Genomic DNA, 27,087 nt, shown 5'->3' with positions numbered 1-27,087 from the left:
TCAAAATACATTTGTCTATATGAATACACAGGTGCTCCTCCTTTATCAACCTAAACATGGTCAGGAATGTATGTATGTACAGTGGGGGGGGGGGAAGTATTTAGTCAGACACCAATTGTGCAAGTTTTCCCACTTAAAAAGATGAGAGAGACCTGTAATTGACATAATAGGTAGACCTCAACAATGAGAGACAACATGAGAAAACACATCCAGAAAATTAGGGTGGAAAGTAAGTATTTGGTCAATAACAAAAGTTCATCTCAATAGTTTGTTATACATCCTTTGTTGGCAATGACAGAGGTCAAACATTTTCTGTAAGTCCTCACAAGGTTGGCACACACTGTTGCTGGTATGTTGGCCCATTCCTCCATGCAGATCTCCTCAAGAGCAGTGATGTTTGGGGCTGTCACTAGCTAACACGGACTTTCAACTCCCCCCAAAAGTTTTTTATAAGGTTGAGATCTGGAGACTGGCTAGGCCACTCCAGGACCTTAAAATGCTTCTTATGAAACCACTCCTTCATTGCCCTGGTGGTGTAATTGGGATCATTGTCATGCTGAAAGATCCAGCCACGTTTCATCTTCAGTGCCCTTGCTGATGGAAGGTGGTTTGCACTCAAAATCTCACAATAAAAGGCCCATTTATTCTTTCATATACACAGATCAGTCGTCCTGGTCCCTTTTCAGAGAAACCGCCCCAAAACATGATGTTGCCACCCCCATGCATTACAGTAGGTATGGTGTTCTTTGGATGCAACTCAGTATTCTTCCTCCTCCAAACACGATGAGTTGTGTTTCTACCAAACAGTTCTACTTTGGTTTCATCTGACCATATGACATTCTCCCAATACTCTTCTAGATCATCCAAATGCTCTCCAGCAAACTTCAGACGGCCCCGGACATGTATTGGCTTAAGCAGGGGGACATATCTGGCACTGCAGAATCTTGAGTCCTTGGCGGCGTAGTGTGTTATTGATGGTAGCCTTCGTTACGTTGGTCCCAGCACTCTGCAGGTCATTCACTAGGTTCCCCTGTGTGGGTCTGGGATTTTTGCTCACTGTTCTTGTGATCATTTTGACCCCATGGAATGAGATCTTGCATGTAGTCCCAGATCAAGGGAGATTATCAGTGGTCTTGTATGTCTTCCATTTTCTAATTATTGCTCCCAGAGTTGATTTCTTCACACCAAGCTGCTTGCCTATTGCAGATTCAGTCTTCCCAGCCTGGGGCAGGGCTATAATTTTGTTTCTGGTGTCCTTCGACAGCTCTTTGGTCTTCCCCATAGTGGAGTTTGGAATGTGACTGTTTGAGGTTCTGGACAGGTGTCTTTTATACTGATAACAAATTCAAACAGGTGCCATTACTACAGGTAATGAGTGGAGGACAGAGGAACCTCTTAAAGAAGAAGCTACAGGTCTGTGAGAGCCAGAAATCTTGCTTGTTTGTAGGTGACCAACTACTTATTTTCCACCATAATTTGCACAGAAATTCGTTAAAAATCAGACCATGTGATTTTCTGGATGTGTTTTCTCATGTTGTCTCATGGTTGTGATCTACCTATGATGTCAATTACAGGCTTCTCTCATCATTTTAAGTGGGAGAACTTGCACAATTGGTGTCTGACTAAATACTTTTCCCCCCACTGTATGTATGTATGTATGTATGTATGTATGTATGTATGTATGTATGTATGTATGTATGTATGCTTGGATTCCCATCACTTTTTAGAGACAGTGCAAAATTGAACTGTAAATAAATAATCCTAGTTTATGGAGATTCTCAGTCATCCAAGTCATGATTGTCACAAAGATGCTTTTTTTAAAGGCAATTGGACTTTTTTCCCCAAACAATATCTTAAAACAAAAATAATTAAAATCAACTTTCCTTTGCAATAAATATTCCTAGTCAACTGATACTAAACTTCCAATACCAAAATAGAAATTATAAATTAATATCATAAATTGAAATCTAGGAAAGACAGAAAATCATTAAAAATGTCTTAACAATGTAAATAAAGGTGGTGGCAAATCTCTTACATATCCTACCTGAAATTTCCATTCTTTTCAACAGGAATGAATAATTTTTTTAGACATTGTGTACTACTTACATATCCTCTTCTTCTGGCTATAGTGAATACAGTATAGCAACAATATTCTTGCAATGGGTAAAAGTATAATTTTTAATTCCTTTTTAAATTTAAGGACAGGATGTTGCCAAAAATTGTAATTTTGCTGCTGAATTTCATCATCATAATTACAGGGCTGATATATAAAACCAGTGCGTCCTGCACCTATCATATCCACTGGCTCTTTCTTTGGACAATATTAAGTCTGTAAACTACAGTTATTAAGTTTTCTTTATTTTAATTCACTTATTATCTTCTCCAATAGGACAGGAGGCATTTTTGCTACTGATTTCCACAACTATTTTGGAACGCCTTTACTGGGGTGGCTAGGAAAGTTACTCATTTCCCTACCTGTATTTATATGCGTACTAAATGTTTATGCAAATATTAGAAAAATAGATTGGTATGCAGAATGTAATCTCATCCCATCTCCATGCATCTCCATGCATACATATGGCTGTTAAAAAACTATTGACAAATAGCAAATCCTTCTACGTTTTTAAAATATATATACAGTGGTACCTCTACTTAAGAACTTAATTCGTTCCATGACCAGGTTCTTAAGTAGAAAAGTTCTTAACTAGAAGCAATTTTTCCCATAGGAATCAATGTAAAAGCAAATAATGCATGCAAACCCATTAGGAAAGAAATAAAAGCTTTTGGTTGGGAGGAGGAAGAGGAAGAGGAGAGTCGCAGCCCAAAAAACCCCAAGATGGCCAGGATTACAAGGGGAATGGCAGGAAACTGGCCGTGCCTTCGTGCTGCTCTGAAATTTTCTGGGAAATTTTTCTGGGTTCGAGTTCTTAAGTAGAAAATGGTTCTTAAGAAGAGGCAAAAACATCTTGAACACCTGGTTCTTATCTAGAAAGGTACTTAAGTAGAGGCGTTCTTAGGTAGAGGTACCACTGTATTTTTAATTTAACTTTATTACCCATATTTAGGAACCACCCTTTCCTTCATAGCCTGGGTGGTCTATGTATACTGTGGTCCATAAATACTGTACTAATGTTGCCTATATTTGGCCAGTTATTTCATTTATTCAGTAATTTAGCAAGGTAGCAACCTCACTCAATATCTATGTATTCAATGGCCAATGATTGGTCACGTGTCTTTTATTTTGGATTTTTCAAAACAAAGTAAAATGAATCACAGCAAATTCTTAAAATGACTGTAGTCAGGGAACATTTTATCTCTGTGTCCTAATATATGTTCTGCATATGCATTCAGTCTTTGTGAGTGAGTTTAATGTTTCTGAAGTCCATTTGTTCCCTTGTTTTATTACAGAGTTAATAGATGAGCTTATCTAACGATAGGAATATTTACTAAAAGTAACAGACCAAGCTTTGATGCTTCACCTGCAATTTAATAATTCTGAATTTTCTATACCCAAGCATAGTCATATACTATAATCATATATATAAAAACTGAATATGGTCCATTTTTAATAATTTTATTTGTGACCCTACCTAACATTGTTTGAGATACCATATTTTTCTGCGTATAAGACACACCCTTTTCCTCCCCCCCCCCCCCCCAGCCCTAACTAGCTGCTAATGATCTTCCCAGCTCTTACCTTGCAGGCTCTTTCATTGTTTCTCTCTGTGAAGAATGTTTTCCAAGCCCTCTTTGCAGGATTTGTTTCATTATTCTAACTTGCTCAGAGTAAGTTTCTTTCCAGCCCTAATCAGTTGCTAACGATCTTCTCAGCTCTTACGGGCTTGCAAGCTCTTTCATTGTTATTCTCTGCCAAGAATGTAATCCAAACCCTGTCTTTGTAGGGGGGGTTCATTGCTTTACTTGTTCCAGTTATTTCTTTCCAGCCCTAAACAGGTGATATTAATGTACCTAAGCTTTTCATTGTAACTCTCTGCGCAGAATGTTTTCCAAGCACTAAGTCTTTGCAGGTTTTTTCCCCATTGGTCTAACTTGTTCCAAATGTTTCTTTCCAGCCCTAACCAGGTGCTAACAAAGTTCCCAGCTCTTACCCACTTGCAAGCTCTTTCACTGTTACTTTGCAAAGAAGAATGTTTTCCAAGCCCTAAGTCTTTACAGGGTTTTTCCATTGCTCTACTTGCTCAGACTCTTTCTTTCCTGGTGCTAATGATGTTCTCTTACTAGCTTGCAATCTCTTTCTTTGTTACTCTCCCAGAATAATTTTTTTAAGTCCTTACCCATGGGATAAAATAATGTGCTGAAGCTGACCAGACTAAGAATGCTAGCTAGATGAATACCTGGTAAGCAGATTCTTTTCCCTATTTTTCCTCCCTCAAAATTAAGTTGCGTCTTATATTCCAGTGCTTCTTATATTCCGAAAAATATGGTATTCAAGATTAATTTTTAAGCTTATTGTATGCCAATATTTTAAGTTTCAGAAATCTGCTTTTTATTCCCCAGTACACAAATAAGTCTATAAATTGCAATGTTGCACCCCCCCCCAATGTCTGAAAAAAAATAGAATGGATTCTTACTTGTTTTTAAGGAAACTATGCGATCATCTGCAGCCGACACCATTTCTGTTCCTGTGACAGGAAAATAATCTTTTGACCAGCTACTTATTCCAGTACAATTCACATTTATTAAACAATGGTATCTTGCTTCTTCAAGATCTTGATATGCAGCCAGACCATAAGGACTCAACATTATTTTCCCATGGTACTCAGTAAAATATTTTGTAAGAACACCTTTTTGGAAATAAAAAATGTTAATAAGATTATGGGATATAACATGAATTATAGACTAAGGGTAAAGGAAACTAAATCTAATCATTTACTAATTTACACACATTTCCCAGATGAATAACCATAATAATTTTGTGTAGCAAAATAACCCAAAATATTCTGTAGCATATCAAATAATTAAAATATTTGTCATTGATCAAGTTCAGATTATTAATGAAAGCATACATATTGCATGTGTCAGGTTTTAGCAATTTTGGCTGCCACACTTAATACTATTTTAATATGTATTCTTTACTGCGGGAAATTGGGAGGGAGAATTGCATGCGGGCTGTTTGTATGTAGCCATAACAAATTATTTCTGGAAAGCCAAGATCGTTCTTTGTTTCTGCACTCCTGCATATGCATGGAAGGAGATGGGTGGATTCTGCCAGCCTGGAAGTTGAAGATGGGTCAACTTGATGGACTTGGGAGTGTGGGGGCAAGGACTCCTCAGGGTGCTGTTCAGGGTCCTGAGCCCCAGCGCCGACCTGGCATCAAGGCAAGTGTAAAGACTCAGGGAAGATGGAAGAAGAAAGGCATGCCACGGGAGAGCAAGTAGGGGAAAGACTGCATATCCACATCAAGACACTCTGTGTTTCTTCCAAAGCTGTGTTGGAAGCCAAAGAGGCCGCAGAGAGGGAATGCTAGTTAGGGCCTCGATGCAAACAGACGACCCCTGGGCACCCCTCCCCACAAAGACGCAGCCAGAGGGCTGAGCTCTCCCATGGAGCAAATGTGGGAGGCACACCTGGGCGCAGGATCAGCCTCAGTCCACAAATGGAGACAGCTGAACCTCACACCAACCGGACATTCCAGAGATGAGAGATCCTAGCCACTCTTGCATAGCCAATCACTGGTGGAACTCCCCGACCAGTTCAGACGACTAAGCATGAGTTGGACCAACCCCTCTTTGGGATCTAAATGCAGAAGATGCAGAAGATGGAACTTGGCCCAGCCAATGTTCTTATTCCCAAGGAGGGACCCACTGGCTCAATTGAGCAGAGACTCTGCTTGTTTCCACATGGTGAGGAGCGAAACTCCAGCAAATCTATCCACCAGGCTGTAGCCTACATGGGCGACCCATCGCTCCGATGCACAAATGACCCAACCATCCTGGCTCAGAAGCCTGCTGGCCTGGCAGCAAGAGTCTTCGGAGAGGGGCGGCATACAAATCTAATAAATAAATAAATAAGAATTGTGGGGACTGCCGCCCCAAACTTGCTGCTGAATCTCGGCCTTGTACCACCAAGACCAGCCCTAGCAGGGTGGGCTTTCTTCCCAGGCATAGGATGGCACAGCGCCAATGAGGTCCCAGGAACAAGCAGCAAGTGAACCCCGCTCCAATGCACCGGGAATAGCTGAGCCAATGAATCTGGTGGGGACGCAACTGAGAGTGCCCCACCATAGGCAATCATCCTGCTGGCCATGCAAGTGCAAGCCACCGCCCAGCCCACCCTAGTGCAGCCCCCTCAGTTCCAGGCCACATTTAATGGGGACCACAAGAAGTTGGCCTATTTCCTGCACCAGGTCTGGGTGTACAGTTTGAAACCCAGTTCCAGTCAGACCGAGAGCGGATCAACAAGATAACCAAGGGGATGAATAAGGGGAAAGCAGCAGAGTGGGTGGCAGAACTAAAAACTCTCCACTTAGCCCAGCAGCAGTTCTGGGGGTCAAAGATGAACGCTGAGGTGGAGGACTACATAAGGAACCTGCCACCTACATGACCAGGAAGCATCAACCAGAAAAACCACCAGGACTGCTGCAGCAAGTGACCAACCCCCACAAGCCCTGGGAGGAGATTGCCATGGACTTCATCATGGAACTCCCAGACAACGACAGAAACACAGTGGTTTCGATAGTTATTGTTAGGATAATAATAATAATAATAATAATAATAATAATAATAATTTATTGGATTTGTATGCCGTCCCTCTCCGCAGACTCGGGGTGGCTAACAACAATGATAAAAACAGCATGTGACAATCCAATAATAAAACAACTAAAAACCCTTATTATAAAACCAAACATACACACAGACATACCATGCACAACTTGTAATGGCCTAGGGGGAAGGACTATCTCAATTCCCCCATGCCTGGTGGTATAAATGAGTCTTGAGTAGTTTACGAAAGACAGGATGGGTGGGTGCAATTCTAATCTCCGGGGAGAATTGGTTCCAGAGGGCCGGGACCGCCACAGAGAAGGCTCTTCCCCTGGGGCCCGCCAAACGACATTGTTTAGTCGACGGGACCCGGAGAATGTCAACTCTGTGGGACCTTATCAGTCGCTGGGATTCGTGCGGTAGCAGGCGGTTCCAGAGGTAGTCTGGTCCAAAGCCATGTAGGGCTTTAAAGGTCATGACCAACACTTTGAATTATGACCGGAAACTGATCGGCAGCCAATGCAAGCCACGGAGTGTTGAGGAAACATGGGCAAATCTTGGAAGCCCCACGATGGCTCTTGCAGCTGCGTTCTACCCGATCTGAAGTTTCCGAACACTTTTCAAAGGTAGCCCCATGTAGAAAGCGTTGCAGTAATCGAACCTCGAGGTGATGAGGACATGAGTGACTGTCAGCGGTGACTCCCTGTCCAAATAAGGCCGCAAGTGGTGCACCAGGCGAACCTGGGCAAACGCCCTCCTCGCCACAGCCGAAAGATGATGTTCCAATGTCAGCTGTGGATCGAGGAGGACGCCCAAGTTGCGAATCCTCTCTGAGGGGGTCAGTAGTTCCCCCTAGGGTAATGGACGGACAGATGGAATTGTCCTGGGAGGCAAGACCCACAGCCACTCGGTTTTTTCTGGGTTGAATTTGAGTTTGTTGACACCCATCCAGGCCCCAACAGCCTCCAGGCACCGGCACATCACTTCCACTGCTTTGTTGACTGGACATGGGGTGGAGATGTATAGCTGCTGTATTAGCCTCCTATATCTGTGATGGTGAACCTTTTTTTTCTTTGAGTGCCGAAAGAGCGTGTATACATGCTATTGCACATGCGTGAGTGCCCACACCCATAATTCAATGCCTGGGGAGGTCAAAAACACCTTCCCCCACCCCCTGGAGGCCCTCTGGAAGCTGGAAACAGCCTGTTTCCCAACTTCTGGTGGGCCCAATAGGCTCATGTTTCGCCCTCTCCAGGCTCCAAAGGCTTCCCTGGAGGTGGGAGAGGGTAAAAACGCCCTCCCCCATCACTCTGGAGGCTCTCTGGGAAGACAAAAATGCCTTCCCAGAGCCTCTGTGTGACCCAAAAATCAGCTGGCCAGCACACACATGCACATTGCAGCTGAGCTAGGGCAACGGCTTGCGTACCAGCAGATATGGCTCTGCGTGCCACCTGTGCCATAGGTTTACCATCACTGCCCTATATTATTTTCTTTTTTTTCTTACAGGACATGGTATTTTCCTGAGAGGAGGCTGATTGTCAGGCCAAAGCCATTTTAGTTGGGGTCTTTGGCCTGCTACACTTTATGCTATTTTAAAATGTATTCTTAGCTGTAGGAATTTGGGAGGGGTAATTGCATGAGGGATGTCTGCATTTAGCCATAACAAATTCCTTCTGTATTATCACGAATATCATTAGGTTAGGGCTGGAAAGAAATTTACTCAGAGCAAGTTAGAGTAATGAAAAAAAACCTGCAAAGACTTATGGCTTGGAAAACATTCTTCGCAGAGAGTAACAATGAAAAAGCTTGCAAGCCGGTAAGAGCTGGGAAGATCATTAGCAGCTAGTTAGGGCTGGGGGGGGGGGGGAAGCTACATTCAGAGTATAAGATGCACCGAAATTATCAGCCTCTTTTAGGGTGGAAAAAGGGTGAATTTTATACACCGAAAAATATGGTAGTTTCTAATTTTTATTATCCATTTTAAGACCTGTCTGTAACTAAAGGATGAAAGAATGACACCTACTGTAACTGACCATGTCAAAGATCTATGCACAGCAAATGGCACAATTTTGTCATTTTTACTTTGTAATTAATAGAAAATAGGAAGAATTAGAGAATTCTGGGAGATGATGTTTAAAATTTCCATCCTTAAATTTTATGGTTTCAGTTTATTTCTACCTACCTATTTGCATTTTACATATGTAGGAATGCTGTTCAGTACATTGCAATGCTTGAATGCTTCTTCCTTTCGTCATCAGAGCACATCTATTTGTCGTTTTAGGGAAATCCCAAAGCCTAGTTATAGTGGTGTAATGAAAACCATAGTTAATACATCTTTTTTGAGTGTTCAGATTTATAAAATTAGAAAGGAAATGCATGGATTCATTACAATTTTAGCAAGCTAATTTCTTCTTTCCTGATCATATACAGCCAAACATGATCTTCTGAGAAAAAAAAGGCATGATGCACTTTAATTTCTACTTTAAAACAAGCAGCAAATTCCTCTAGGATAAGCACAAAACTACTGCCTGAGAGCAAAAAGCCAGAAAAGACAGGCAAGCTCCTTGCCAAAACTAGATACAAAAGCACTTTTAAACAAAAAGTAAAAGTAAAGGTTGTCAGTTATGTCCAACTCCTTTAAGTATCAGTGGACAAATGATTAAAACAGGGAAGAGCAAACAGAAGGAAGTCTTAAACCAGAAATATTTAAGAGGTCTTTTGTTTTATAGATATGCAGTGATACCTTGTCTTACGAACTCAATTGGTTCCAGGAAGAGGTGCGTAAGGTGAAAAGTTCGTAAGACGAAACAATGTTTCCCATAGGAAACAATGTAAAACTGATTAATGCGTGCAAGCCCAAAAAAATCCCGCAAAAACGGCGCTATGCTGGGTGCTGCCATCCGGCTATCACCTTCTGAAATAGCCGGGCGCTTCTCGGCGTTCTCCTAAACGCCGAACCCGAAAAGTTCGGCAAAAGTTCGGGTTCGGGACAACACTGAGAAGCACCGCTGCCCGTCTGTCACCTTCCGAAACAGCCGGGGGGCTTCTTGGCGTTCTCCTGAACGCCAAACCTGGAAGTTCAGCAAAAGTTCGGGTTCGGCGTTCGGGAGAATGCCAAGAAGTGCTGCTGCCCGGCTGTCACCTTCACAGAAGAGCCATGGAGCTGTCGGCCGGTCGGGAGGCTCAAACGGAGGTGGGGAATCCCAATAGGGAATTCCAGGGGCGGAGCTTTGATGTCATGAAGACGACTTTCCTGGAGTCCACGTTTTGGCTGTTTGAAGCGGCCCGCCGGCAATCATGGTGGCAGGCGATGGCGACATGTTGGGTGGAAGGGGGGATGGAAAGATAGGCTGCTTCCCCTCCCTCCTTTCTTTCGTGCTGCATGGAGTTCTCTGGTGCTAGACAGGGATGCAGAGGATCTATGCTGGATGGACTGTCTCCCCTCCCTCCTTTTCCTTGTTGGCAGACCCCTTGCCGTGAGTTGGCCAAACCTGCAACCATGTGGCCAACTGCCCCCCATGTGGAGGGTGCCCCCTCCTGTGGGAACGTAGCGCTCAGTGGCGGGCACTGGCAGAGGCGGCGTCAATGTGTGAGGTGAAGGGTGGAGGACAGTTAGGTTGGGGCGCCTCCCCCCCACCTCCTTTCCTTTGCGGCGGCCGGCTCGCTGCGGTGCCACTGTGTAGCCCCTGGGATCGGGCTGTTCCCAGGGGGCGGCTTGAGTTGGTTCGGGTACGGCCATGTGGCTGGTTTGCTCCCAGTGGCGGGCGCTGGCAGAGGTGGTGGCGATGGGTTGGGTGGAAGAGGAGGCAGACGGATTGGCCTGGCTGTCTCCCCTCCCTCCTTTCCTTTGTGGCACCCGGGGCCCAGAGGCGCTGCTGTGTGGCCCCTGAGATTGGGCCAATTCCAGGGGGCAGTGTGGGCGATAGGACGAGAGCACCCGAGAGAATTTCACTGGCTGCTCAGGCATTCTGGAAAACATGGGTGGGGCTAGTGCCCTTTATCAGGGCCTGCTCACCACCCATGCTTCCATTCTACGCCGAGCTCGCTGCCCTGCAGACACCCACCCACCCTCCGCTCAATCCAGTGTGTTTTTAAAAGTTGCCTAATTGGGGGGGGGGCGAGTAGGATTTTTTTGGCAATCCTAGAGCATTTATCACAGATTGATTTTTTAGCCTACTCCATCCTGGATGAGTGAAATGGATTTGTGGTTACGGGATGCATCTGTCTGTAAATAGGTTTTGATTCAACAATTGGATGTATATATATTTGGTCACTATATTGCAGAAACGGGGCAGAAAGGGTATCAGTAGCAACTGTGTGTTCTCCTTTGGGCATCTTTTGTAAGATGATTGGCTACCCCGTTGCACAGCTCATGCTGCTCTAACTGGATGGAGCGTTATGAAGGAGGTGCCCTTGGGGCTCACCTACATCATTTCCGGTTCCGGGTCATGGGGGATGAGCCCTCCCACACACTGGGCATGGCTTTCCGGGCTGGGTGTAGGCGGGGCATGCCTCACCCTGACCAGGCATAGAGTTATGCCCATTAGTTGCCTAAGCATGTTGTGTCAGGAAACTCTGCCCCATTTAGCGACCCCTGCAGGTCTTTCTGTTAATATTTAATAAAGTGACCCTTTTTACCCAGCTTGGGTGTCCGCAATATACAATTCCTAAGGTGCTTTTTCAGAAGCCAGCTGGAATTTCTTGTTTTTCTTTGAAGACACATCGCTTCTCATCCAAGAAGCTTCTTCAACTCTGACTGGATGGTGGGGAATGGAAGAATAATCTTTGCAGAGAACTGGTCATTGGCATTGTTTTAGAGTATCATTGAGACCACTTGTGTGTTTATACATGTCCTCAGGGTTATCTGAGTAGTGCAAATGGGTGTGGAGCCCTTTTGCCTATAGGGTGTTTTCTGCTCTGTGTCCCTTCACTGTTGAAGACAGGCCCAGGCTTTTGGGCATGAGTCTGTGTTTTCTGCATCTCAAATCTGTTCATACTCCCGCACCATTCAAAAGGTGTTCATCCCAATGGAGCATGAACAGATTTCCAGAAAAATTGAAAACTACAGAACCATTTGTGCTTCAACTTTCTGCAGCCACACCCATTTGAACTATTCAGGTGACACTGAGGACATAGATAAACCTCCAAGTGGTTTCAATGACCCACTAAAAGAAATGACCAGCTATCTGCAAGGAATATAAATCCTTCCATTCCCCACCATCCGGTCAGAGGTGAAGAAGCAACATGTCTTCAAAGAAAAACAAGTAAGTCCAGATGCCTCCTGAAAAAAGGAACTCTGGGACAACTTTGATCTGGATGACTAAGAATCTCCAGTCATTTACATCAGAATTTGTTTCTGTTGTGATTTTCCAGGGAATATTCTTTCTTCCTTTCTTTTTCTAAACTGTTGCAACTATGTAACTTTCAATTTCTTAATTCCATTGCCTTTCAAGTAGTAGCAACAAGTACAACTAAAACAAAAATCTACTGCATAGTGGAGTCACAAAACCAAGAAAATATCTAGAAGGGTGGTTTAATGAATTATTGAACAAATGTAAATATATTTTAAAGACCTGATACATGTTTTCTATTATGGCTATTCTCTCTTTCTTTATGCTGTAAAAAATGAGGTTATTTATAAAGTTCATTACTTTCCTTTAATCTGTTTTTAGGTGTGAGAGAAAGAGAATGAAATAAAACAGTTGGCATTGACTACTTACCAGGTATAGCTTGGCAAATTAATTGTTTCATTGTTATGAATGAATTCCCAATTAAGTTCCTTCTGTCGCAAACCAATCCAGCTCCCCTTTTCCAACATAGCATCAAGCCATGTCTTTAAAAAAAAAAAAGAATCATTTTTAAATAGTTTAAATAGTTACTTATTTGAGCTTTCATGAGAATTGATGATGGAAAAGGTTAGAATGAAAAATTGAAATTCAGCCCATATAAATAAAAAAATTACTTTTAATTTATGAAATATTTTTTATTTGCTCATTGAACCTGCTACAATTAAATGATTCCTAATTATTAAAAAATGTGCAGCATGTGATTAAAGTATCTATGATAAAATAGAAATGTAACTTACAAAGTAACTAATAATTAAATTACGAATAATTTAATGCCAGATATTAAATCAAGAAAATACCATACAATTCAGTTTTTAGCCAATTTCTAAAAGGGAGATGGTAAGACTGAATTCCAAGATGACGCTATTCCTGAGCAATAGCAGGATTGCTCTTGATAGATTATTACCTCCTGCATATGAATATATATAAATATAAATATATATAAATATATAGATATAGATATACAGTGATACCTCGTCTTACAAACCCCTCTTCATACGAACTTTTCATGATACGAAAGATTTTTTTGCCTCTTCTTCCAAACTATTTTCACCTTACGAACCCGAGCCGCCACTGCTGGGATGCCCCGTCTCCGGACTTCCGTTGCCACCCGAATCGCCCGTTCTTGCATTACTGGGATTTCCCTGAGTCTCCCCTTGCTGGGAAACCCCACCTCCGGACTTCCGTTGCCAGCCAAAGCGCCCGTTTTTGCATTGCTTGGATTTCCCTGAGGCTCCCCTCGCTGGGATTCCCTTCATTTTTGCCGGCGCTGCTTTGAATCCCAGCGAGGGGAGGCTCAAGGAAATCCCAGCAATGCAAGAATGGGCGCTTCAGCTGTCAACGGAAGTCCAGAAGTGATGTTTCCCAGCGAGGGGAGGCTCAGGGAAATCCCAGCAATGCAAGAACGGGCACTTCGGCTGGCAATGGAAGTCTGGAGGTGAGGATTTTGTGCAAGGCAAAAGGGGTGACTTTTGGGATGGGGTTGCACGCATTCATTGCTTTTATATTGATTCCTATGGGGAAAATTGCTTTTCTACTTACGAACCTGGTCATGGAATGAATTACGTTTGTAAGATGAGGTATCACTGTACAGTGAACCCTCGATCATCGCGAGGGTTCCGTTCCAGGACCCCACGCGATGATCGATTTTTAGCGAAGTAGCGGTGCGGAAGTAAAAACACCATCTGCGCGTGCGCAGATGGTGTTTTTGCTTCCACTGCCGCCCGCCCTTCGCCCGCCCACCCCGTTGCTCGCGCCCGCCCACCCCGTTGCTCACGCTGTTGCTGGGGCCGCTTCCCAGCTGGGGAGCCGAGCTAGGGAGTCCCCACCGCGCGCGCGTTGCTGGGGAAAGCGCGCGCGCTTGGGGAATCCCTAGCTCCGCTTCCCAGCTGGGGAGCCGAGCTAGGGAGTCCCCACCGCGCGCGCGTTGCTGGGGAAAGCGCGCGCGCTTGGGGAATCCCTAGCTCCGCTTCCCAGCTGGGGAGCCGAGCTAGGGAGTCCCCACCGCGCGCGCGTTGCTGGGGAAAGCGCGCGCGCTTGGGGACATCGCAGCTCCGCTCCCCAGCTGGGAAGCGGAGCTAGGGATTCCCCAAGCGCGATGGAAATCTTCAAGGAAAGAACCAATCTAGAACTAAGGAGACATTTCCTGACAATTAGAACAAGAAGAGATTGAACAACCAGTTGTCTGAAGTGGTATAGGGTTAGGCTTGGGAAGGGAGTTGGACTAGAAGACCTCCAAGATCTCTTCCAACTCTGTTATTGTGTTAATCTGTTATTCTAAATGGGGTTAGGGCAAATGTTTCTCTTTTGTTTGGCAGGAATGACATGCCAAATTACAGATTTTCTAAATGTTTGACACCCCAAGACTAAAAGGTTTGCCATTTTTAAATTTACAATTTGGATTTTTTTAAACTTTTTTTATTTATTTATTTTATTTTATTTTATTTTATTTCATTAATTTAATGTAATTTAATGTAATTTAATGTAATTTAATGTAATTTAATGTAATTTAATGTAATTTAATGTAATTTAATTTAATTTAATGTAATTTAATTTAATTTAATTTATTATTTTATTTTATTTTAGTTATTTTATTTATTATTTATTATTTTATTTTATTATTTATTTTATTTTATTTTATTTTTTATTTTATTTTTTTATTTTTTATTTATTTTATTTTATTTTATTTTATTTTATTTTATTTATTGATTTCTATGCCACACAATCCTGAAGGATTCAGGGAGGCTTACACCAACAGTATGAGTAAAATATAAATAGATACAAAACAGTAAAAGAAGTCAAACATTATCTAAGGTTAAAACATAACAAACTAAAACCCCATAAAAAGTTATTATAAAAAATGATGATCACACTCATATACATACACACCATTCATACAATTGGCCATCGAAGATGTAAATTTATGGCCCCCAGGCCTGCCGGCAAAGCCAGGTCTTTGTGGCCTTGCGAAAGGCCAGCAGGGTGAGAGCAGTATGGATATCGGGGGGAAGTTGGTTCCATAGAGCCGGGGCAGCCATAAAGAAGGCCCTCCCCTGTGGTCCTGCCAACTTGCATTGCTTAGTCGATGGGATCCGGAGGAGGTCAACTCTGTGAGCTGTTATTGGTTTCTGGGAGGTATGCCGCAGGAAATAGTCCCGTAAATAGTCTGGCCCATTGACTTTGAGCCAATGGCTCTTCTGATGACTGTCTGGACAAGTTTATGCAATTTCTGTAACCAGATTTCAGAAATACAATACTTTGCCATTACCTCCTTCCTAGGGATGTGAAAGACTGGCCCAAGGTCACGCAGATGATTTTTTTGCAGAAGATAACTGAAATATGTAATGTGATTTGATCATGATGTTTCTGCAAGAATTCATCATGATGATCTATGAGAACTGCAGTAAACACTACCATGTGAATGAAATTTTGTTTTGTTGCTTTAGTTATTTTAAAAAGAATATTTTATTTTCTTTATTTATTATTTTTATCATGTCTATGTTACTATTGTAATCATAGATGTTTATAATTTTGAGTTATGCTGTTTATGACCAAAAGTCTCTCAATTGTAGAGAAATTTAAGAAATAAATAATAATAATATTTCTACTTAATCAGTGTACCTTTTCTTTTTTACTTGAAATCTGGACAAGATATGAATCCTTGTAGTAGGAACATCGTTTTTCTGCCCAAGCATAATGCCCCTTTTTTTCCTTTTCAAAATAATAGCAATGTCCATCAAAATACCACCATGGTGCATTATGGGGACATTTTGGACTTTTGAGACCTGAAAATAACAGACTAAATTTGAAAAATGTTTTAAAAAACTACATTAACTTATATATTCAGTGGGACAATGCCTTTGTCTGAAAAGATTAACAATGTACAATTTTATTCCTGATCAAGATATTAACATGTATATTCAAATTATATTTAATATTAAAAGCTCACATTTTATTTAGCTGAATAAAATTCAGAAACAACTAAATTTTGCTACCTGAAATATTTACAAGCAAATTTGTATACTGTACAGAGAAAGAATCTTGCAGGTAACTGGGGCTTTTCCCCCCCTCCCTTCCCTCCTTCCCCTTTAAAATTATATATTTATCAGCTTGGGGAAAAATAGCTATTTATGTAAAATTACAACTGAGGAAAAGTTGTGAACCTGTTTGGCATCCCACTATACTGCTTTGTTTATTCTTTGTCATTTGCAGAAGTAAATGCATTTATTCTTAGCAAGAGACAATAATCATCAATTGGTTTGGTGTTTAGTAAATATAAACACCAGCAAATACTGATAGGTTTGCTAAAAGCAGTTTGCATATTTTATTTCAACATTGTCTCCTTGAAAGGATGGTGCTCAGAAGCAGACATTAAAATTTTCCAGATAGAGAAGTAAATTCATCACACAACTTTATTCTTTAATCTCTATGGGAATTTTTAGTTAGATGAATAGGCTGCTCAAGGGAATTTATTTATTTTTATTTTATTTATTGGACTTATATGTCGCTCTTCTCTGAGGACTGAGGGCAGCTCACAACATATAAAAGTACAAAAACCAGTTCAGAAGTTCAATATTTAGAACAATCTAAAAAACCCAAATATAAAATCATACAGCCCTACTCACTCACACCACAGTCATATTGAAGGCTGGGGTAGATGTTAAAGTTCAGCGGCCTCAGGAAAGGAAAGTGCAAATCTCAGGAGGGAGTTGGTTCCAAAGGGCTAGAGCTGCTAAAGAAGGCTCTTTCCCTAGCCCCCGCCAGACAACATTGCCTGGCCAATGGGACCTGGAGAAGGCCGACCCTGTGGGACCTGACCAGTCACTGGGATACATGAGGCAGAAGACAGTCCCGTAGGTAATCAGGTCCTAAGCCATGTAGGGCTTTATAGTTCATAACCAACACTTAGAATTAGGTCTGGAGGCCAATCGGCAACCAATGCAGCTCGCGGAGTGATGGGGAGATGTGGAAAGATCTTGGAAGACCCATGATAGTTTGCATGGCTGCATTTTGCACTATTTGCAGTCTTTGAATACTCTTCAAAGGTAGCCCCATGTAGAGAGCATTGCAGTATTCATAATATTAAATGATTAACAGAAGCTGAATAGTGGAAATAAGACATAGTTTCCATTTTTATTTTTGGATATATTTTGGATATATGTTCCTGAATAAGTTATATCAGTAGGCAAAAAGAGAATCCACACAAATTGGAGTAGATTTTAAAATAATTTAACACTAAATTAAATATCCAAAATTGTTCTCTTCATTTTCCCAATATTCTTTTATAAAACAATATCTTAAATAACCTTAAAAGACTTTGAAGGAATGCAGCAATGCAAGCTGCAAGCATTTCCTGGATTCTTAACTGTTCATTGTACTCAATTTAAAATTACAACTGTTACAGATAATATGACTAAATTTACAGAAAAATTTCTTTCAATTGTACAGAAGTTATTGAAAAGTAAACTTCTTACTTTACATTACTATGCACATCTGATTAATATTATTTTTGTAGTGTGCTTCTAATAAAATTCATTCTATTGGTATACCCATTTAAGTTTCCAATCATGACCGGAGATGGGTTCCTGCCAGTTTGGACTGGTTCTATAGAACCAGTAATAACTTGGCGGCTGGGTCACTGGAACCGACAGTGACGCATGCCTGCCACGCCTCTGAACTGGTTCCCTCGGTGGCGCATATGTCTTGTTTTTTGCTTCTGTGCATTCGCAGAAGCTTTTTTAAAGTACTTTGCATGCACATGTACCCATGCATGGCGCCCAACACCTGGATGCCTATACGGCATGTCCCTTTTTAAAAAAAAAAAATAAATTTTATTGATTTTATAAGTTTACAAAAAACAAACGTATAACAGTGCACAGTGCATGTGCCCATCACCAAACAACACACACCCCCCATCACCCCCACCACCCCTATAGAAGGATTCAAAGACTTTTGAATTATTTGTCTATCTATTGATCCTTGGCTCTATCTTGAACGCTTTTTTTTCTTTCTTTTTTTTTTTTTTTTGGACAATCCAAAACCCACCACTGATCTATAAATGAAGAAAGCAACCAGAAAAATCTTCAGATTCAAAGACAAAGACAAAAAGCTCTATGGAAGGTAGCCACAACGTTTTGGGAAAAGGCATAACTATTTAAAAAGTTACATTTGCTCCTTATGTTTTTATTCCCTTCAAATCTGGAACTTCATATTCCTATCATTCTTTAATATATTTTAAACTTGTTCTCATAGAGGCATTGATTTCTTTTGATTGAGACTAAGTTGCAATTTAGTCCCATGGCTTTTTGTCTGCTTCCTAATTCAATATAAAGACTTTGGCTTGGAAAGCCAACCGTGTATATATGTGTGAATGGGTTAACATCTAATAATCATATTCTGATTTCATTTGAAAGGTGTACCTTTTATATTTTACATAAATTACATATGTAGAGTTACATGCATAGTGATTATAAAGGCTTAATCTATCCATCAGCTACATCATTTCATAAAACAAAATTTCCTTTAAAACATGGTGAGTTCTACGGGTTAAGGATGCAACTGACACCAAACGCAGCAGACATGTATAAGTAAGATGTTCCTTGGATTCTGTAATACATTGTAATCAGTGTATTACAGAATCCAAGAAAACGGAACATGCAGTTCCATTTTCACTATTGGAACAGTGTCCCCCCCCCCCCCAGTACTGGGAGCACTTCGTCCCTGATAGTACTTTTTGATATATAAAACTCAACTAAAATCAGCTTTATAATGTTCATTTATAGAAAAATTAGACTGCTTACTTTCTGTGATTTTACTAAGGGTTTAAAGTTACCAACAGATTGTTTCCTTCATTACAAGCAAAAGCTATACAGTACATGCCATTTAAATCTATGCAATACTTAGAAAAGAATAAGAAATAATTTAATTGAAGATATACTGTACCTAATTCACACAGTTCACCTTTGAATTGACCATGGCAGTACAATCTTTCTGGGCAATTTCCAGTTATTGAATTACATCTGAATCCTCCATAGCATTTATTACAAGGAGAGCCACAGTTATTGCCATAGTAACCAAAGGAACATTCTATGAAAAGAATCAGAAATCATACTACATAAACATAATAATATACTTAAAAACATTCAACGATTCTCCAAAGAGACTTATGCAATGAAGCAACCAAATTCTGAGTCCAATATTGATAAGGTTCTGTAAGAATTCATCTTATTCATATACTCTCATTATGTGAAAGAATCACCCTAGGATCATTGAAAATGGCCATGTTGTTGAACTTAATATCTATTCAGTGCAGAAATATAAATCAAAGCATCTCCTCAGCTATCAGTCTCTATATTATATCTGAAGAAAGCAACTGACTGGGAGTTGAGCTCATTGACTACATGAACAATTTTTTTATCTAATACTCCAAAGGAATCTATTTTTCTATATTTTAAACCTATATTAACATCCTATTCCCTGGAACAAGGTTTACATCTTTTGTGTGATAGATGAATGGTATTGTTTCATTTCTACACCTTCATGTATATCGAGTGTATCTTCTTAAAACTACATATAACATGTTTTCTCAATCTCTCTGCATAAGATCTGTTCTTCTGTTCTCAGATTGCCCTTCCATAGAGCCATTTCACTTGTCTGATTTCTTGAAATATGCTATACAGACCTGGAAATAACACCTAAGATGAAGTCTAACTAACATAGAATAGAATGTAGCTATTATTTTAGTTTCATTTAGATTATGTTCCTGTTGATAAACCCTAACATTTCATTTTTAAATATTTTTTTGTAGTTTCCATTTTTATGGTCATCAGTTCACATATGGTTCAGTCAAGTTACACTGCTAACACATATTCAGTTTGTAATCAATTTCTATTTTAAGATTCTAATGGAAGAGAATTTGAAGATTTAGTTTTCTATGTAGAGTTAGTCCATGATTATGACTACTCTATTTGGCAAATATTGAAAATTATGACAGTGCTTATGGCAGAAAGTTGCAAGTGGTAGTCACATGTTATGCCTAATAACCATGAATGATTCATATAATTTACAGATCCGTGTTTTCCTTTTTTTAAAAAAGAAAGGAGCAACTCCTGTTCACCTATTGGTCAGTGTTTCTTAAAAACAGTACACAAGGATCCAGGTAGACCATTGTCATGTTCCTTCAGAAAACTAGAACACAATTCCCCTAGCTTTGAATAACTGGATGTTTTCAAGTTACTTAAGTATCAGCTGACAATGTCTCTATAAATCTCAAATTAAAATCTTCCTTCTCATCCATTGTACCCAAGAGAAGACACATTTACTGCCTGGAGAAGATTGAGCCCACTGACAGTTTCTGAATAATTCGAAACTAGCTTTAAACATTTGATATGACTACACATAATAGGAATTTCTACATAAACAACAATAAACAAGTGCACATTTGATGAATTAAAAACATGAGGAGAGGAGGATACTTGTAATTTATTTTTGTGTGAAATGAGAGTAAAAGGATTCTTGTTGACCAGTAGAAGAATACAATATTTTTGTATTCTCCTCCTGGCCCAGCTACAGGTAAGCACAGAATTGTTCCCTATGTGGTCTCATCTAGAGACTGACATAAACAAGAACAATAGCCTGCTGGCTTCAAATATCTCTGGAATTAAGAAATAGAAATGGTTTGTTATAGAAGCACCTTTCGTTATGATTTTAGAACCTTTGCTGAATAGCTGCTATATGATGTTTATTTCTCTTCCTTTACTTTTATTGTGAATGTATGTATACGTGCTTACAAACCACTTTTTAAAAACAATCTTTTCCACTCTTGACTTAGCCTAAATTTCAGCTGTTCCGGTGCTCCCTATATTCAGTAATTCCAGGCTTTGAACATTTCCTTGGTGACTTGCTCATCCTTTTATCTCATCTATGTGAGGGGAAACACAAATTTTCTCCAGTATTATAGCAAAAGCCTTAGTTTGACAGCTGAAATGGTAGGTCCAGAAATTTTCTTTGTTTCCATAAAGAAATGGCTTGCCATTTCTTTCCCTCACTCTAATTTCATAGTTTAAGCTTCAGTGCTTAAATTTCCTCGTGGTCTTCCTTCCTTCCATTAATAAGATCCAAGCCTGCTTAACTGTATGAAATCAACCAACTTGGCTTGATGTTGGCATCTCCTGAGAATGAAGAGCTTGCCTCTTAAATAACAGATTTTATCAAATTATAAAATAAAAATCTAGAGAAGTTTATAAAAACTTTAATTTATAAAAACTAAAAGTAAATAAGAACAGAGCAGCCATTTTAAATTAGCTCCCATTTTTCTTGCAGACCAAAAGAAAAAAAAGGATTTCAAGGTTGACTCAGCCTTCCAGCCTTCCAAGGTGGGTAAAATGAGGACCCAGATTGTGGGGGCAATATGCTGGCTCTGTTATTGCTAACATGTTGTAAGCTGCTCTGAGTCTAAGGAGAAGGGCGGCATAAAAACATTGAATAAAATAAATAAATAAATTTCTTAAGATTCACATTTGCAAATATTTAGAATAGTAATAAATTTCTATGAAAATTTCTGTTTTTGGTGTCAGACAAATAAACATACCTCGTCTTTTATATGTAACTACGTTTTCACCAGATGCAATAATGTCATCTATACCTCTTGTTCTTCTAAAGAATCGGCTATCTTGCACTATCCCTGTGCAGTTGGAATCACTTAGGCATTCTACTACAGCTGTAGAAAGGATTGTATAAATCTTTGGGTCTAATGGTCCTGACATATAGTTATCAGTGTATATATCAAAAAGATCTACGCCTAATGGGAAAAAGAAGAAAAATATTTGAGTGGTTTTTCAAATATCTTGCATTTATTATTCATAATAGCTAGATTATTTTTCTCATAATTTTTTTTCTTTGCTTCTAGTTTTTGTCTATGTATAATTTTAAATAGAAAAACCTACCGTATATTAGGAATACAAATCATGTTTTCAAAGCATTTTAAGATGATTAATTTGTAACTATATACTTGCTGTAATTTAAAGTTAAACATTTTATGTAAGTTGTTTAATAATACATTTCATTAATTTATATCCTATCTCTATATTGTTGTTTTACTGCAACAGTCCTAGGTTTCTTTCAAAATTAAATAGTCAAAAAGTTTGAAAGAGACAGAAAAATCTAAAAACTCTCTCTCTATATATATATACTGTATTAATTCTTTACAAGTTGTAATAAGGAGGACCTATTTCAATAAATACTTTGCTCTAAAACCTGGGATTTATTTAAATAAATACATAAATATTTGTTTAACCAATTCTCAGAGGTACCTGCTAAAGTTCTCCTGTCAATGATCTAGAAGTGAAGGTAAAGAATACATAGTAATTTTTTTTTAAGCTCTGCAAGCTTTTTACACTATGGGTTACCATTTTGAATTGCACGTCTTTTTCTATTTTGTTAAATAAGAAGAAGCCATCTCCCTTAGATGATATAATAAGATGATACAACTTTTTACCAATAAGGTAACCACTGGAGCATCAGAAAAATTGGGAAACACTTGAAAATATATTTGGTACCTTCCATATTCCAGGGTTGGACTCTAATTTACCTCTCTGCCGGTTTGCTTCCTCCTGCGCTGTATGGGTATGCACATGTGCAGTGTAAAAAAAAAATCTGATTTTTTTAAATAAAACCAAAACCAAGATGGCAATGCATGTGCAGTGCCAGAAATTTGATTTCTGTCCATGCGCAGAAGGAAAAAATTTAAAAGTTCAAATTATTTTTTTTAAAAAATGGTGATGCCCATGGACCAGCACCGTCTGAACCGGTTTTGTGATGTTATCATGACATCACCAGTGGGCCACTACTGGTTCAGGTGAACTGGTCCAAACCGGGAGGAAACCATCTCTGCATACCTCTTTATATCTCTCACCTTTTGTGAACTGAAATATAATTCAGTAGGGGCAAAGAACCTTGTCCAGTGGGGACCTAAAACATCATGTCTGATAGCAGAAATAGTAAAACACTCACAAAATTAAAACTAGAAGAAATAATACAAATATATTGGCTATTGCTTTGGACAAAATGTTAATGCTATAATATTATTATATTTTTGACAAGAAAAAGCTCCAAAAATATACATCAGTGGTATTTTTGCACATGTGCACACAGATATGGGCATGCGCATTTGCACGCATGCATGCACACACACATTGCTTCATGAACTCCAGGAAGAATGCACAAATATGGTTGTGCCATACCATCAGGAATGGGTTGCTACCAATGTGGTAGGCAACCGCACCAATAGCGGCTGCCAGATTGTGCAATTTGCGCACAACCACTCCAGTGCCTGTCCTATGAGTGCTGCCATCATTTTCCTTTAATTTTTTTGTATTTTTTGCTTTGTGTGCATGCGCAGAAGCAAAATCTTGCGAGGGGATGCAGGCATGTGTGAGATTTTTGCTGAAATTTCATGCATGCACAAGTCCCCTCGCAAGATTTCGGCACATTTTTTCTTTCTGCACATGTGCGGAAGCACAATCACACTGCGGCACATACATGTATGTGCCACAACTGAAGCTGCATGTGCAGCACACTGGTAGCGGCCGTTAATAGGAATCCGCTCCTGCACATCATACATAAAGAACATAAATGGAAGAAGGAAAAAAACGTACAGTAATATATTTATATCTAAAATCATGCATAATATAACTGAAAAATTATAATCTAAATGTATCTTTGTCATATTCTGAACTCCAATATTCTACTTACTTTCCTTTCTCTTACAAATCCATCTATGGTCTTCAGAACACTCTGTCTGTAGGGCTGTGTTATTATCAGGATCAAAACCTACACATCTTCCAGAAGAATTCCCTTCCAATTTTAACCTGGATGAAAAAGAAAAAACAATGAAATATTTTATTGTTTATTTTTATTTTGGATTATTGGTTTTGGAGGAAGAGAGATAAGAAGATAATAAATTTTAAAGAGAAATATCAACATTAGAACGAAAAAATAGAAACCACAAAAATGGAATACAGCAAATAAAAACATTTGTGTCAAACACTAGTATTATAAAACCAACCTTCATGTAAGTTTTGTAAATCTTTATCATCTAAAACAGACATTTTTGTGCAAATAGAAAATTTAGCATTAGAATTTTTAGAATTCATACGTACATCATAAATGTAAACATTTCTTTACATAAGAGAAAAATGGATGAACAAATTCACAAATGTTATCTGTTGCTAGTCCCAAATTCCATAGTTTATGCCTATTATGCCCTCTTGGTTTCTTTAACCTAAATGCTGAAAAACCTTATATGCCTTATGAATCTATTTGTAGTTCTACAAATAGAGTAGTGATTTTCTTCATCAATATTCATATTATTAAAAGGGGATTTAAAAATTATCCAAGATTGTGAGAAAAGGAGGTTTTACTCTTGTAAGAAGTTAGCCCAAGAGCATAAGTGCAGCCATATTTTTATATGACCATTTTATAAACTTCTGTAAAACTGTAATCCTGGAAAAAGGCTCTTTGCCTGTGATCTGTTCCTCATTTTATGATAAAAAGGATATGTTTTTGTACAGAGGAGTGTGGGAAGGCACATGTTGAAAGGATGTGGGCAGATGGCTGAAGGTGATGTCAGACTCTAGTAAATTTCTAAACTTCCAGGGAGGAGTTTAGATGATGAGATGGGAAGAGATGGGAAGAGTAGGGTGGAAAAATGCTGTATGTATAAATACCCAGTACCCAAATAAGTCCCTGCCCCCTTTTGATTCAAAGACTATATTATCTGTCCATTGTGGGGACCTTTGCGCAAATCCTGGGTCTAGAAAGCTTAGAATTACGTCACCTCAAACATGATCTAAGCATAGCCCATAATATCATATGCTACAACTCCCTCCCTATCAATGACTACTTCAGCTTCAACCACAACAACACATGAGCACATAACAGTTTCAAATTTAATGTAAACCGCTCCAAACCTGACTGCAAAAAATACGACTTTAGTAATCGAGTTAGTCGAAGCATGGAACTCATTAACAGATTCTACAGTGTCATTCCATAACCCCCTACATTTTACCTTTAGACTGCCCACAGTTGACCTCTCCAGATTCCTAAGAGGTCAGTAAGGGGCGCGTATAAGTGCACCAGCATGCCTCCTGTCCCTTGTCCTAATGAATATGAACTCTATTATTCCCAATGATTATTTCTTCTATATTATTCCTAATATTTTTCTAATCTTTTATTGATGTATGTTACTATGATTATATCCTCACAAACCTACATTATGTACTAGACAAAATAAACAAACAAATAAGTAAACAAATAAACAAACAAACTAACGAATGAATGAATAAACGAATAAATAAAAACTGTTTGTTAATGTTACTTAGACTCCTGTGAAATTACTTGGTGAATTTTTATCACAAAGATAGAAATTGTTGAAAAAATAGAAAAAATATATACCGTACATACACATTTGAAAATGCTAAATCACTTTTTTTTTGTTTTCACAAAAAACAACTCCTCTGGCTAAAATTAATATAAACAATTAACTTTACCACTGTAGTTCTTTAGCTGCCGATCTTGTATCAGACCAAACCCATATTGCTATTTTCTTCTTACAATTTAATCCAGTCCAAAAAATCTCACTTGAGACTGCAGATGATATCCAATCCTGTCAAAATTGTATAGAAAGAAGACTTTGTTTTTCTGTTAGAATAATCTCCAATAGAGAAGAAGAATGAAAATTTGGAATTTCTACTTTTGCCACATTACTGTGATGTTTCCAAAAATGGAAAATATCAAAAGTATAGATTAAGAAACACTTGCCTATATTTCTACTTTAAATGAAATATAAAAAGGTTAATATATAAAATAAATTAGGCTATGTTGGGAAATACTGAAACAAATCTACATGTGACCTTAACTTAATTCTTATTTTGCCATAATTTTATATGGCAAATGTGAATTGCATGAAAAATATTAATTAATTAAATTAATTAAATAGCCTGTGACATAGAACTGATTTGATGTAAAACATATTCATTTAAATAATTCCTTAGAGTCAATTCAAACAATGACAATTGTTTTTATACCGTACTATATGTGTTTATGTTGAAAATATTTCTGCAGTCATGTTGCCAGAATGACATCACTGAGTCCTGCTACCTTCCCACCAAAGTGGTACCTACTTATCTACTTGTATTTGCGTTCTTTTCAATTGCTAGGATGGCAGGAGCTGGAGTGAGGATGTGAGCTCACCCTATAGCATGCAAATTAATTAATGTGCCAGCTATGTTGCCATGGGGCTATTCTAAGTGGCTTACAATAATAAAAAAGGAAGAAAATGAAAGGAGTCTAAACAGAGAAGGAAAATAATAGAACAACAATATAAACAATGAAAAAGGAACACAACCACAATACATCACTATAATAACCAAAAAGATGGACAGGTGGAGAGCAAAAAGCAAGGCGAGAGGTGGGGGAGTGGCACCTGCTATCAATCCAGCATCCACCTCAGTGTGAAACTCCCCCATCTGGTTCCCAGGCCAATGGCAGATCTTCAGGTCTTACAGAAGAATAGGAGGGTTGGGGCAGGAAAAATATAAGGTAAGATCTTCCAAAGAGCGAGCACCGCGGCAGAGAAGGCTCTTTTGGAACCCAATCGTTGGATAGGATCTCTCTGTTGGCATGAGTAAGATGGGCTTGTTCTAGCAGATATCTTTGTAATAAATATCTTTGTAATAAAAATATAAATTTTGAAAAAAATAGTACAATCAAGTTAGAATGTAACCAGGATGAGCAGAATGAGGATCCAGTCAGCCAGAGCATCAACTTATGGAGACAAGATGTCAAATGTTTTCTTCAGTAGCCTCTGCTCTATGGAACATCCACCCATTGGAATTCAGAGTGGGACCAATCCTGTTAAGACTTTCATAAGGCTCTAAAAATCTGGCAGCACTCCTGAGTTTGGGATGCCGAATGTGTTAAGGGCCTCATTTCCAAGCTATATTACTAAGTGGCCAAAATC

General features: G+C 39.2%; 1 protein-coding gene across 1 annotated transcript in view; it reads right to left on the bottom strand.

The window, feature by feature from the left end:
* Positions 1-409: 409 nt before the first annotated feature.
* The window catches only part of LOC139159426 (uncharacterized), a 51,569-nt gene continuing 24,891 nt past the window's right edge, over positions 410-27,087 (bottom strand). Inside the window, exons 8-10 of the mRNA XM_070736742.1 lie at positions 21,658-21,867; positions 4,593-4,805; positions 410-594 (exon numbers count right to left, since the gene is read on the bottom strand). Coding sequence (XP_070592843.1) covers positions 410-594; positions 4,593-4,805; positions 21,658-21,867 — 608 coding nt within the window. The remainder of the gene's footprint in view (positions 595-4,592; positions 4,806-21,657; positions 21,868-27,087) is intronic.

This window comes from Erythrolamprus reginae, chromosome 2 (assembly GCF_031021105.1).
Source record: "Erythrolamprus reginae isolate rEryReg1 chromosome 2, rEryReg1.hap1, whole genome shotgun sequence".
In the NCBI taxonomy this organism is placed as follows: Eukaryota; Metazoa; Chordata; class Lepidosauria; order Squamata; family Dipsadidae; genus Erythrolamprus; species Erythrolamprus reginae.
The sequence above is the reverse complement of the archived record's forward strand: the minus strand, read 5'-3'. Positions and strand labels throughout refer to the sequence as shown.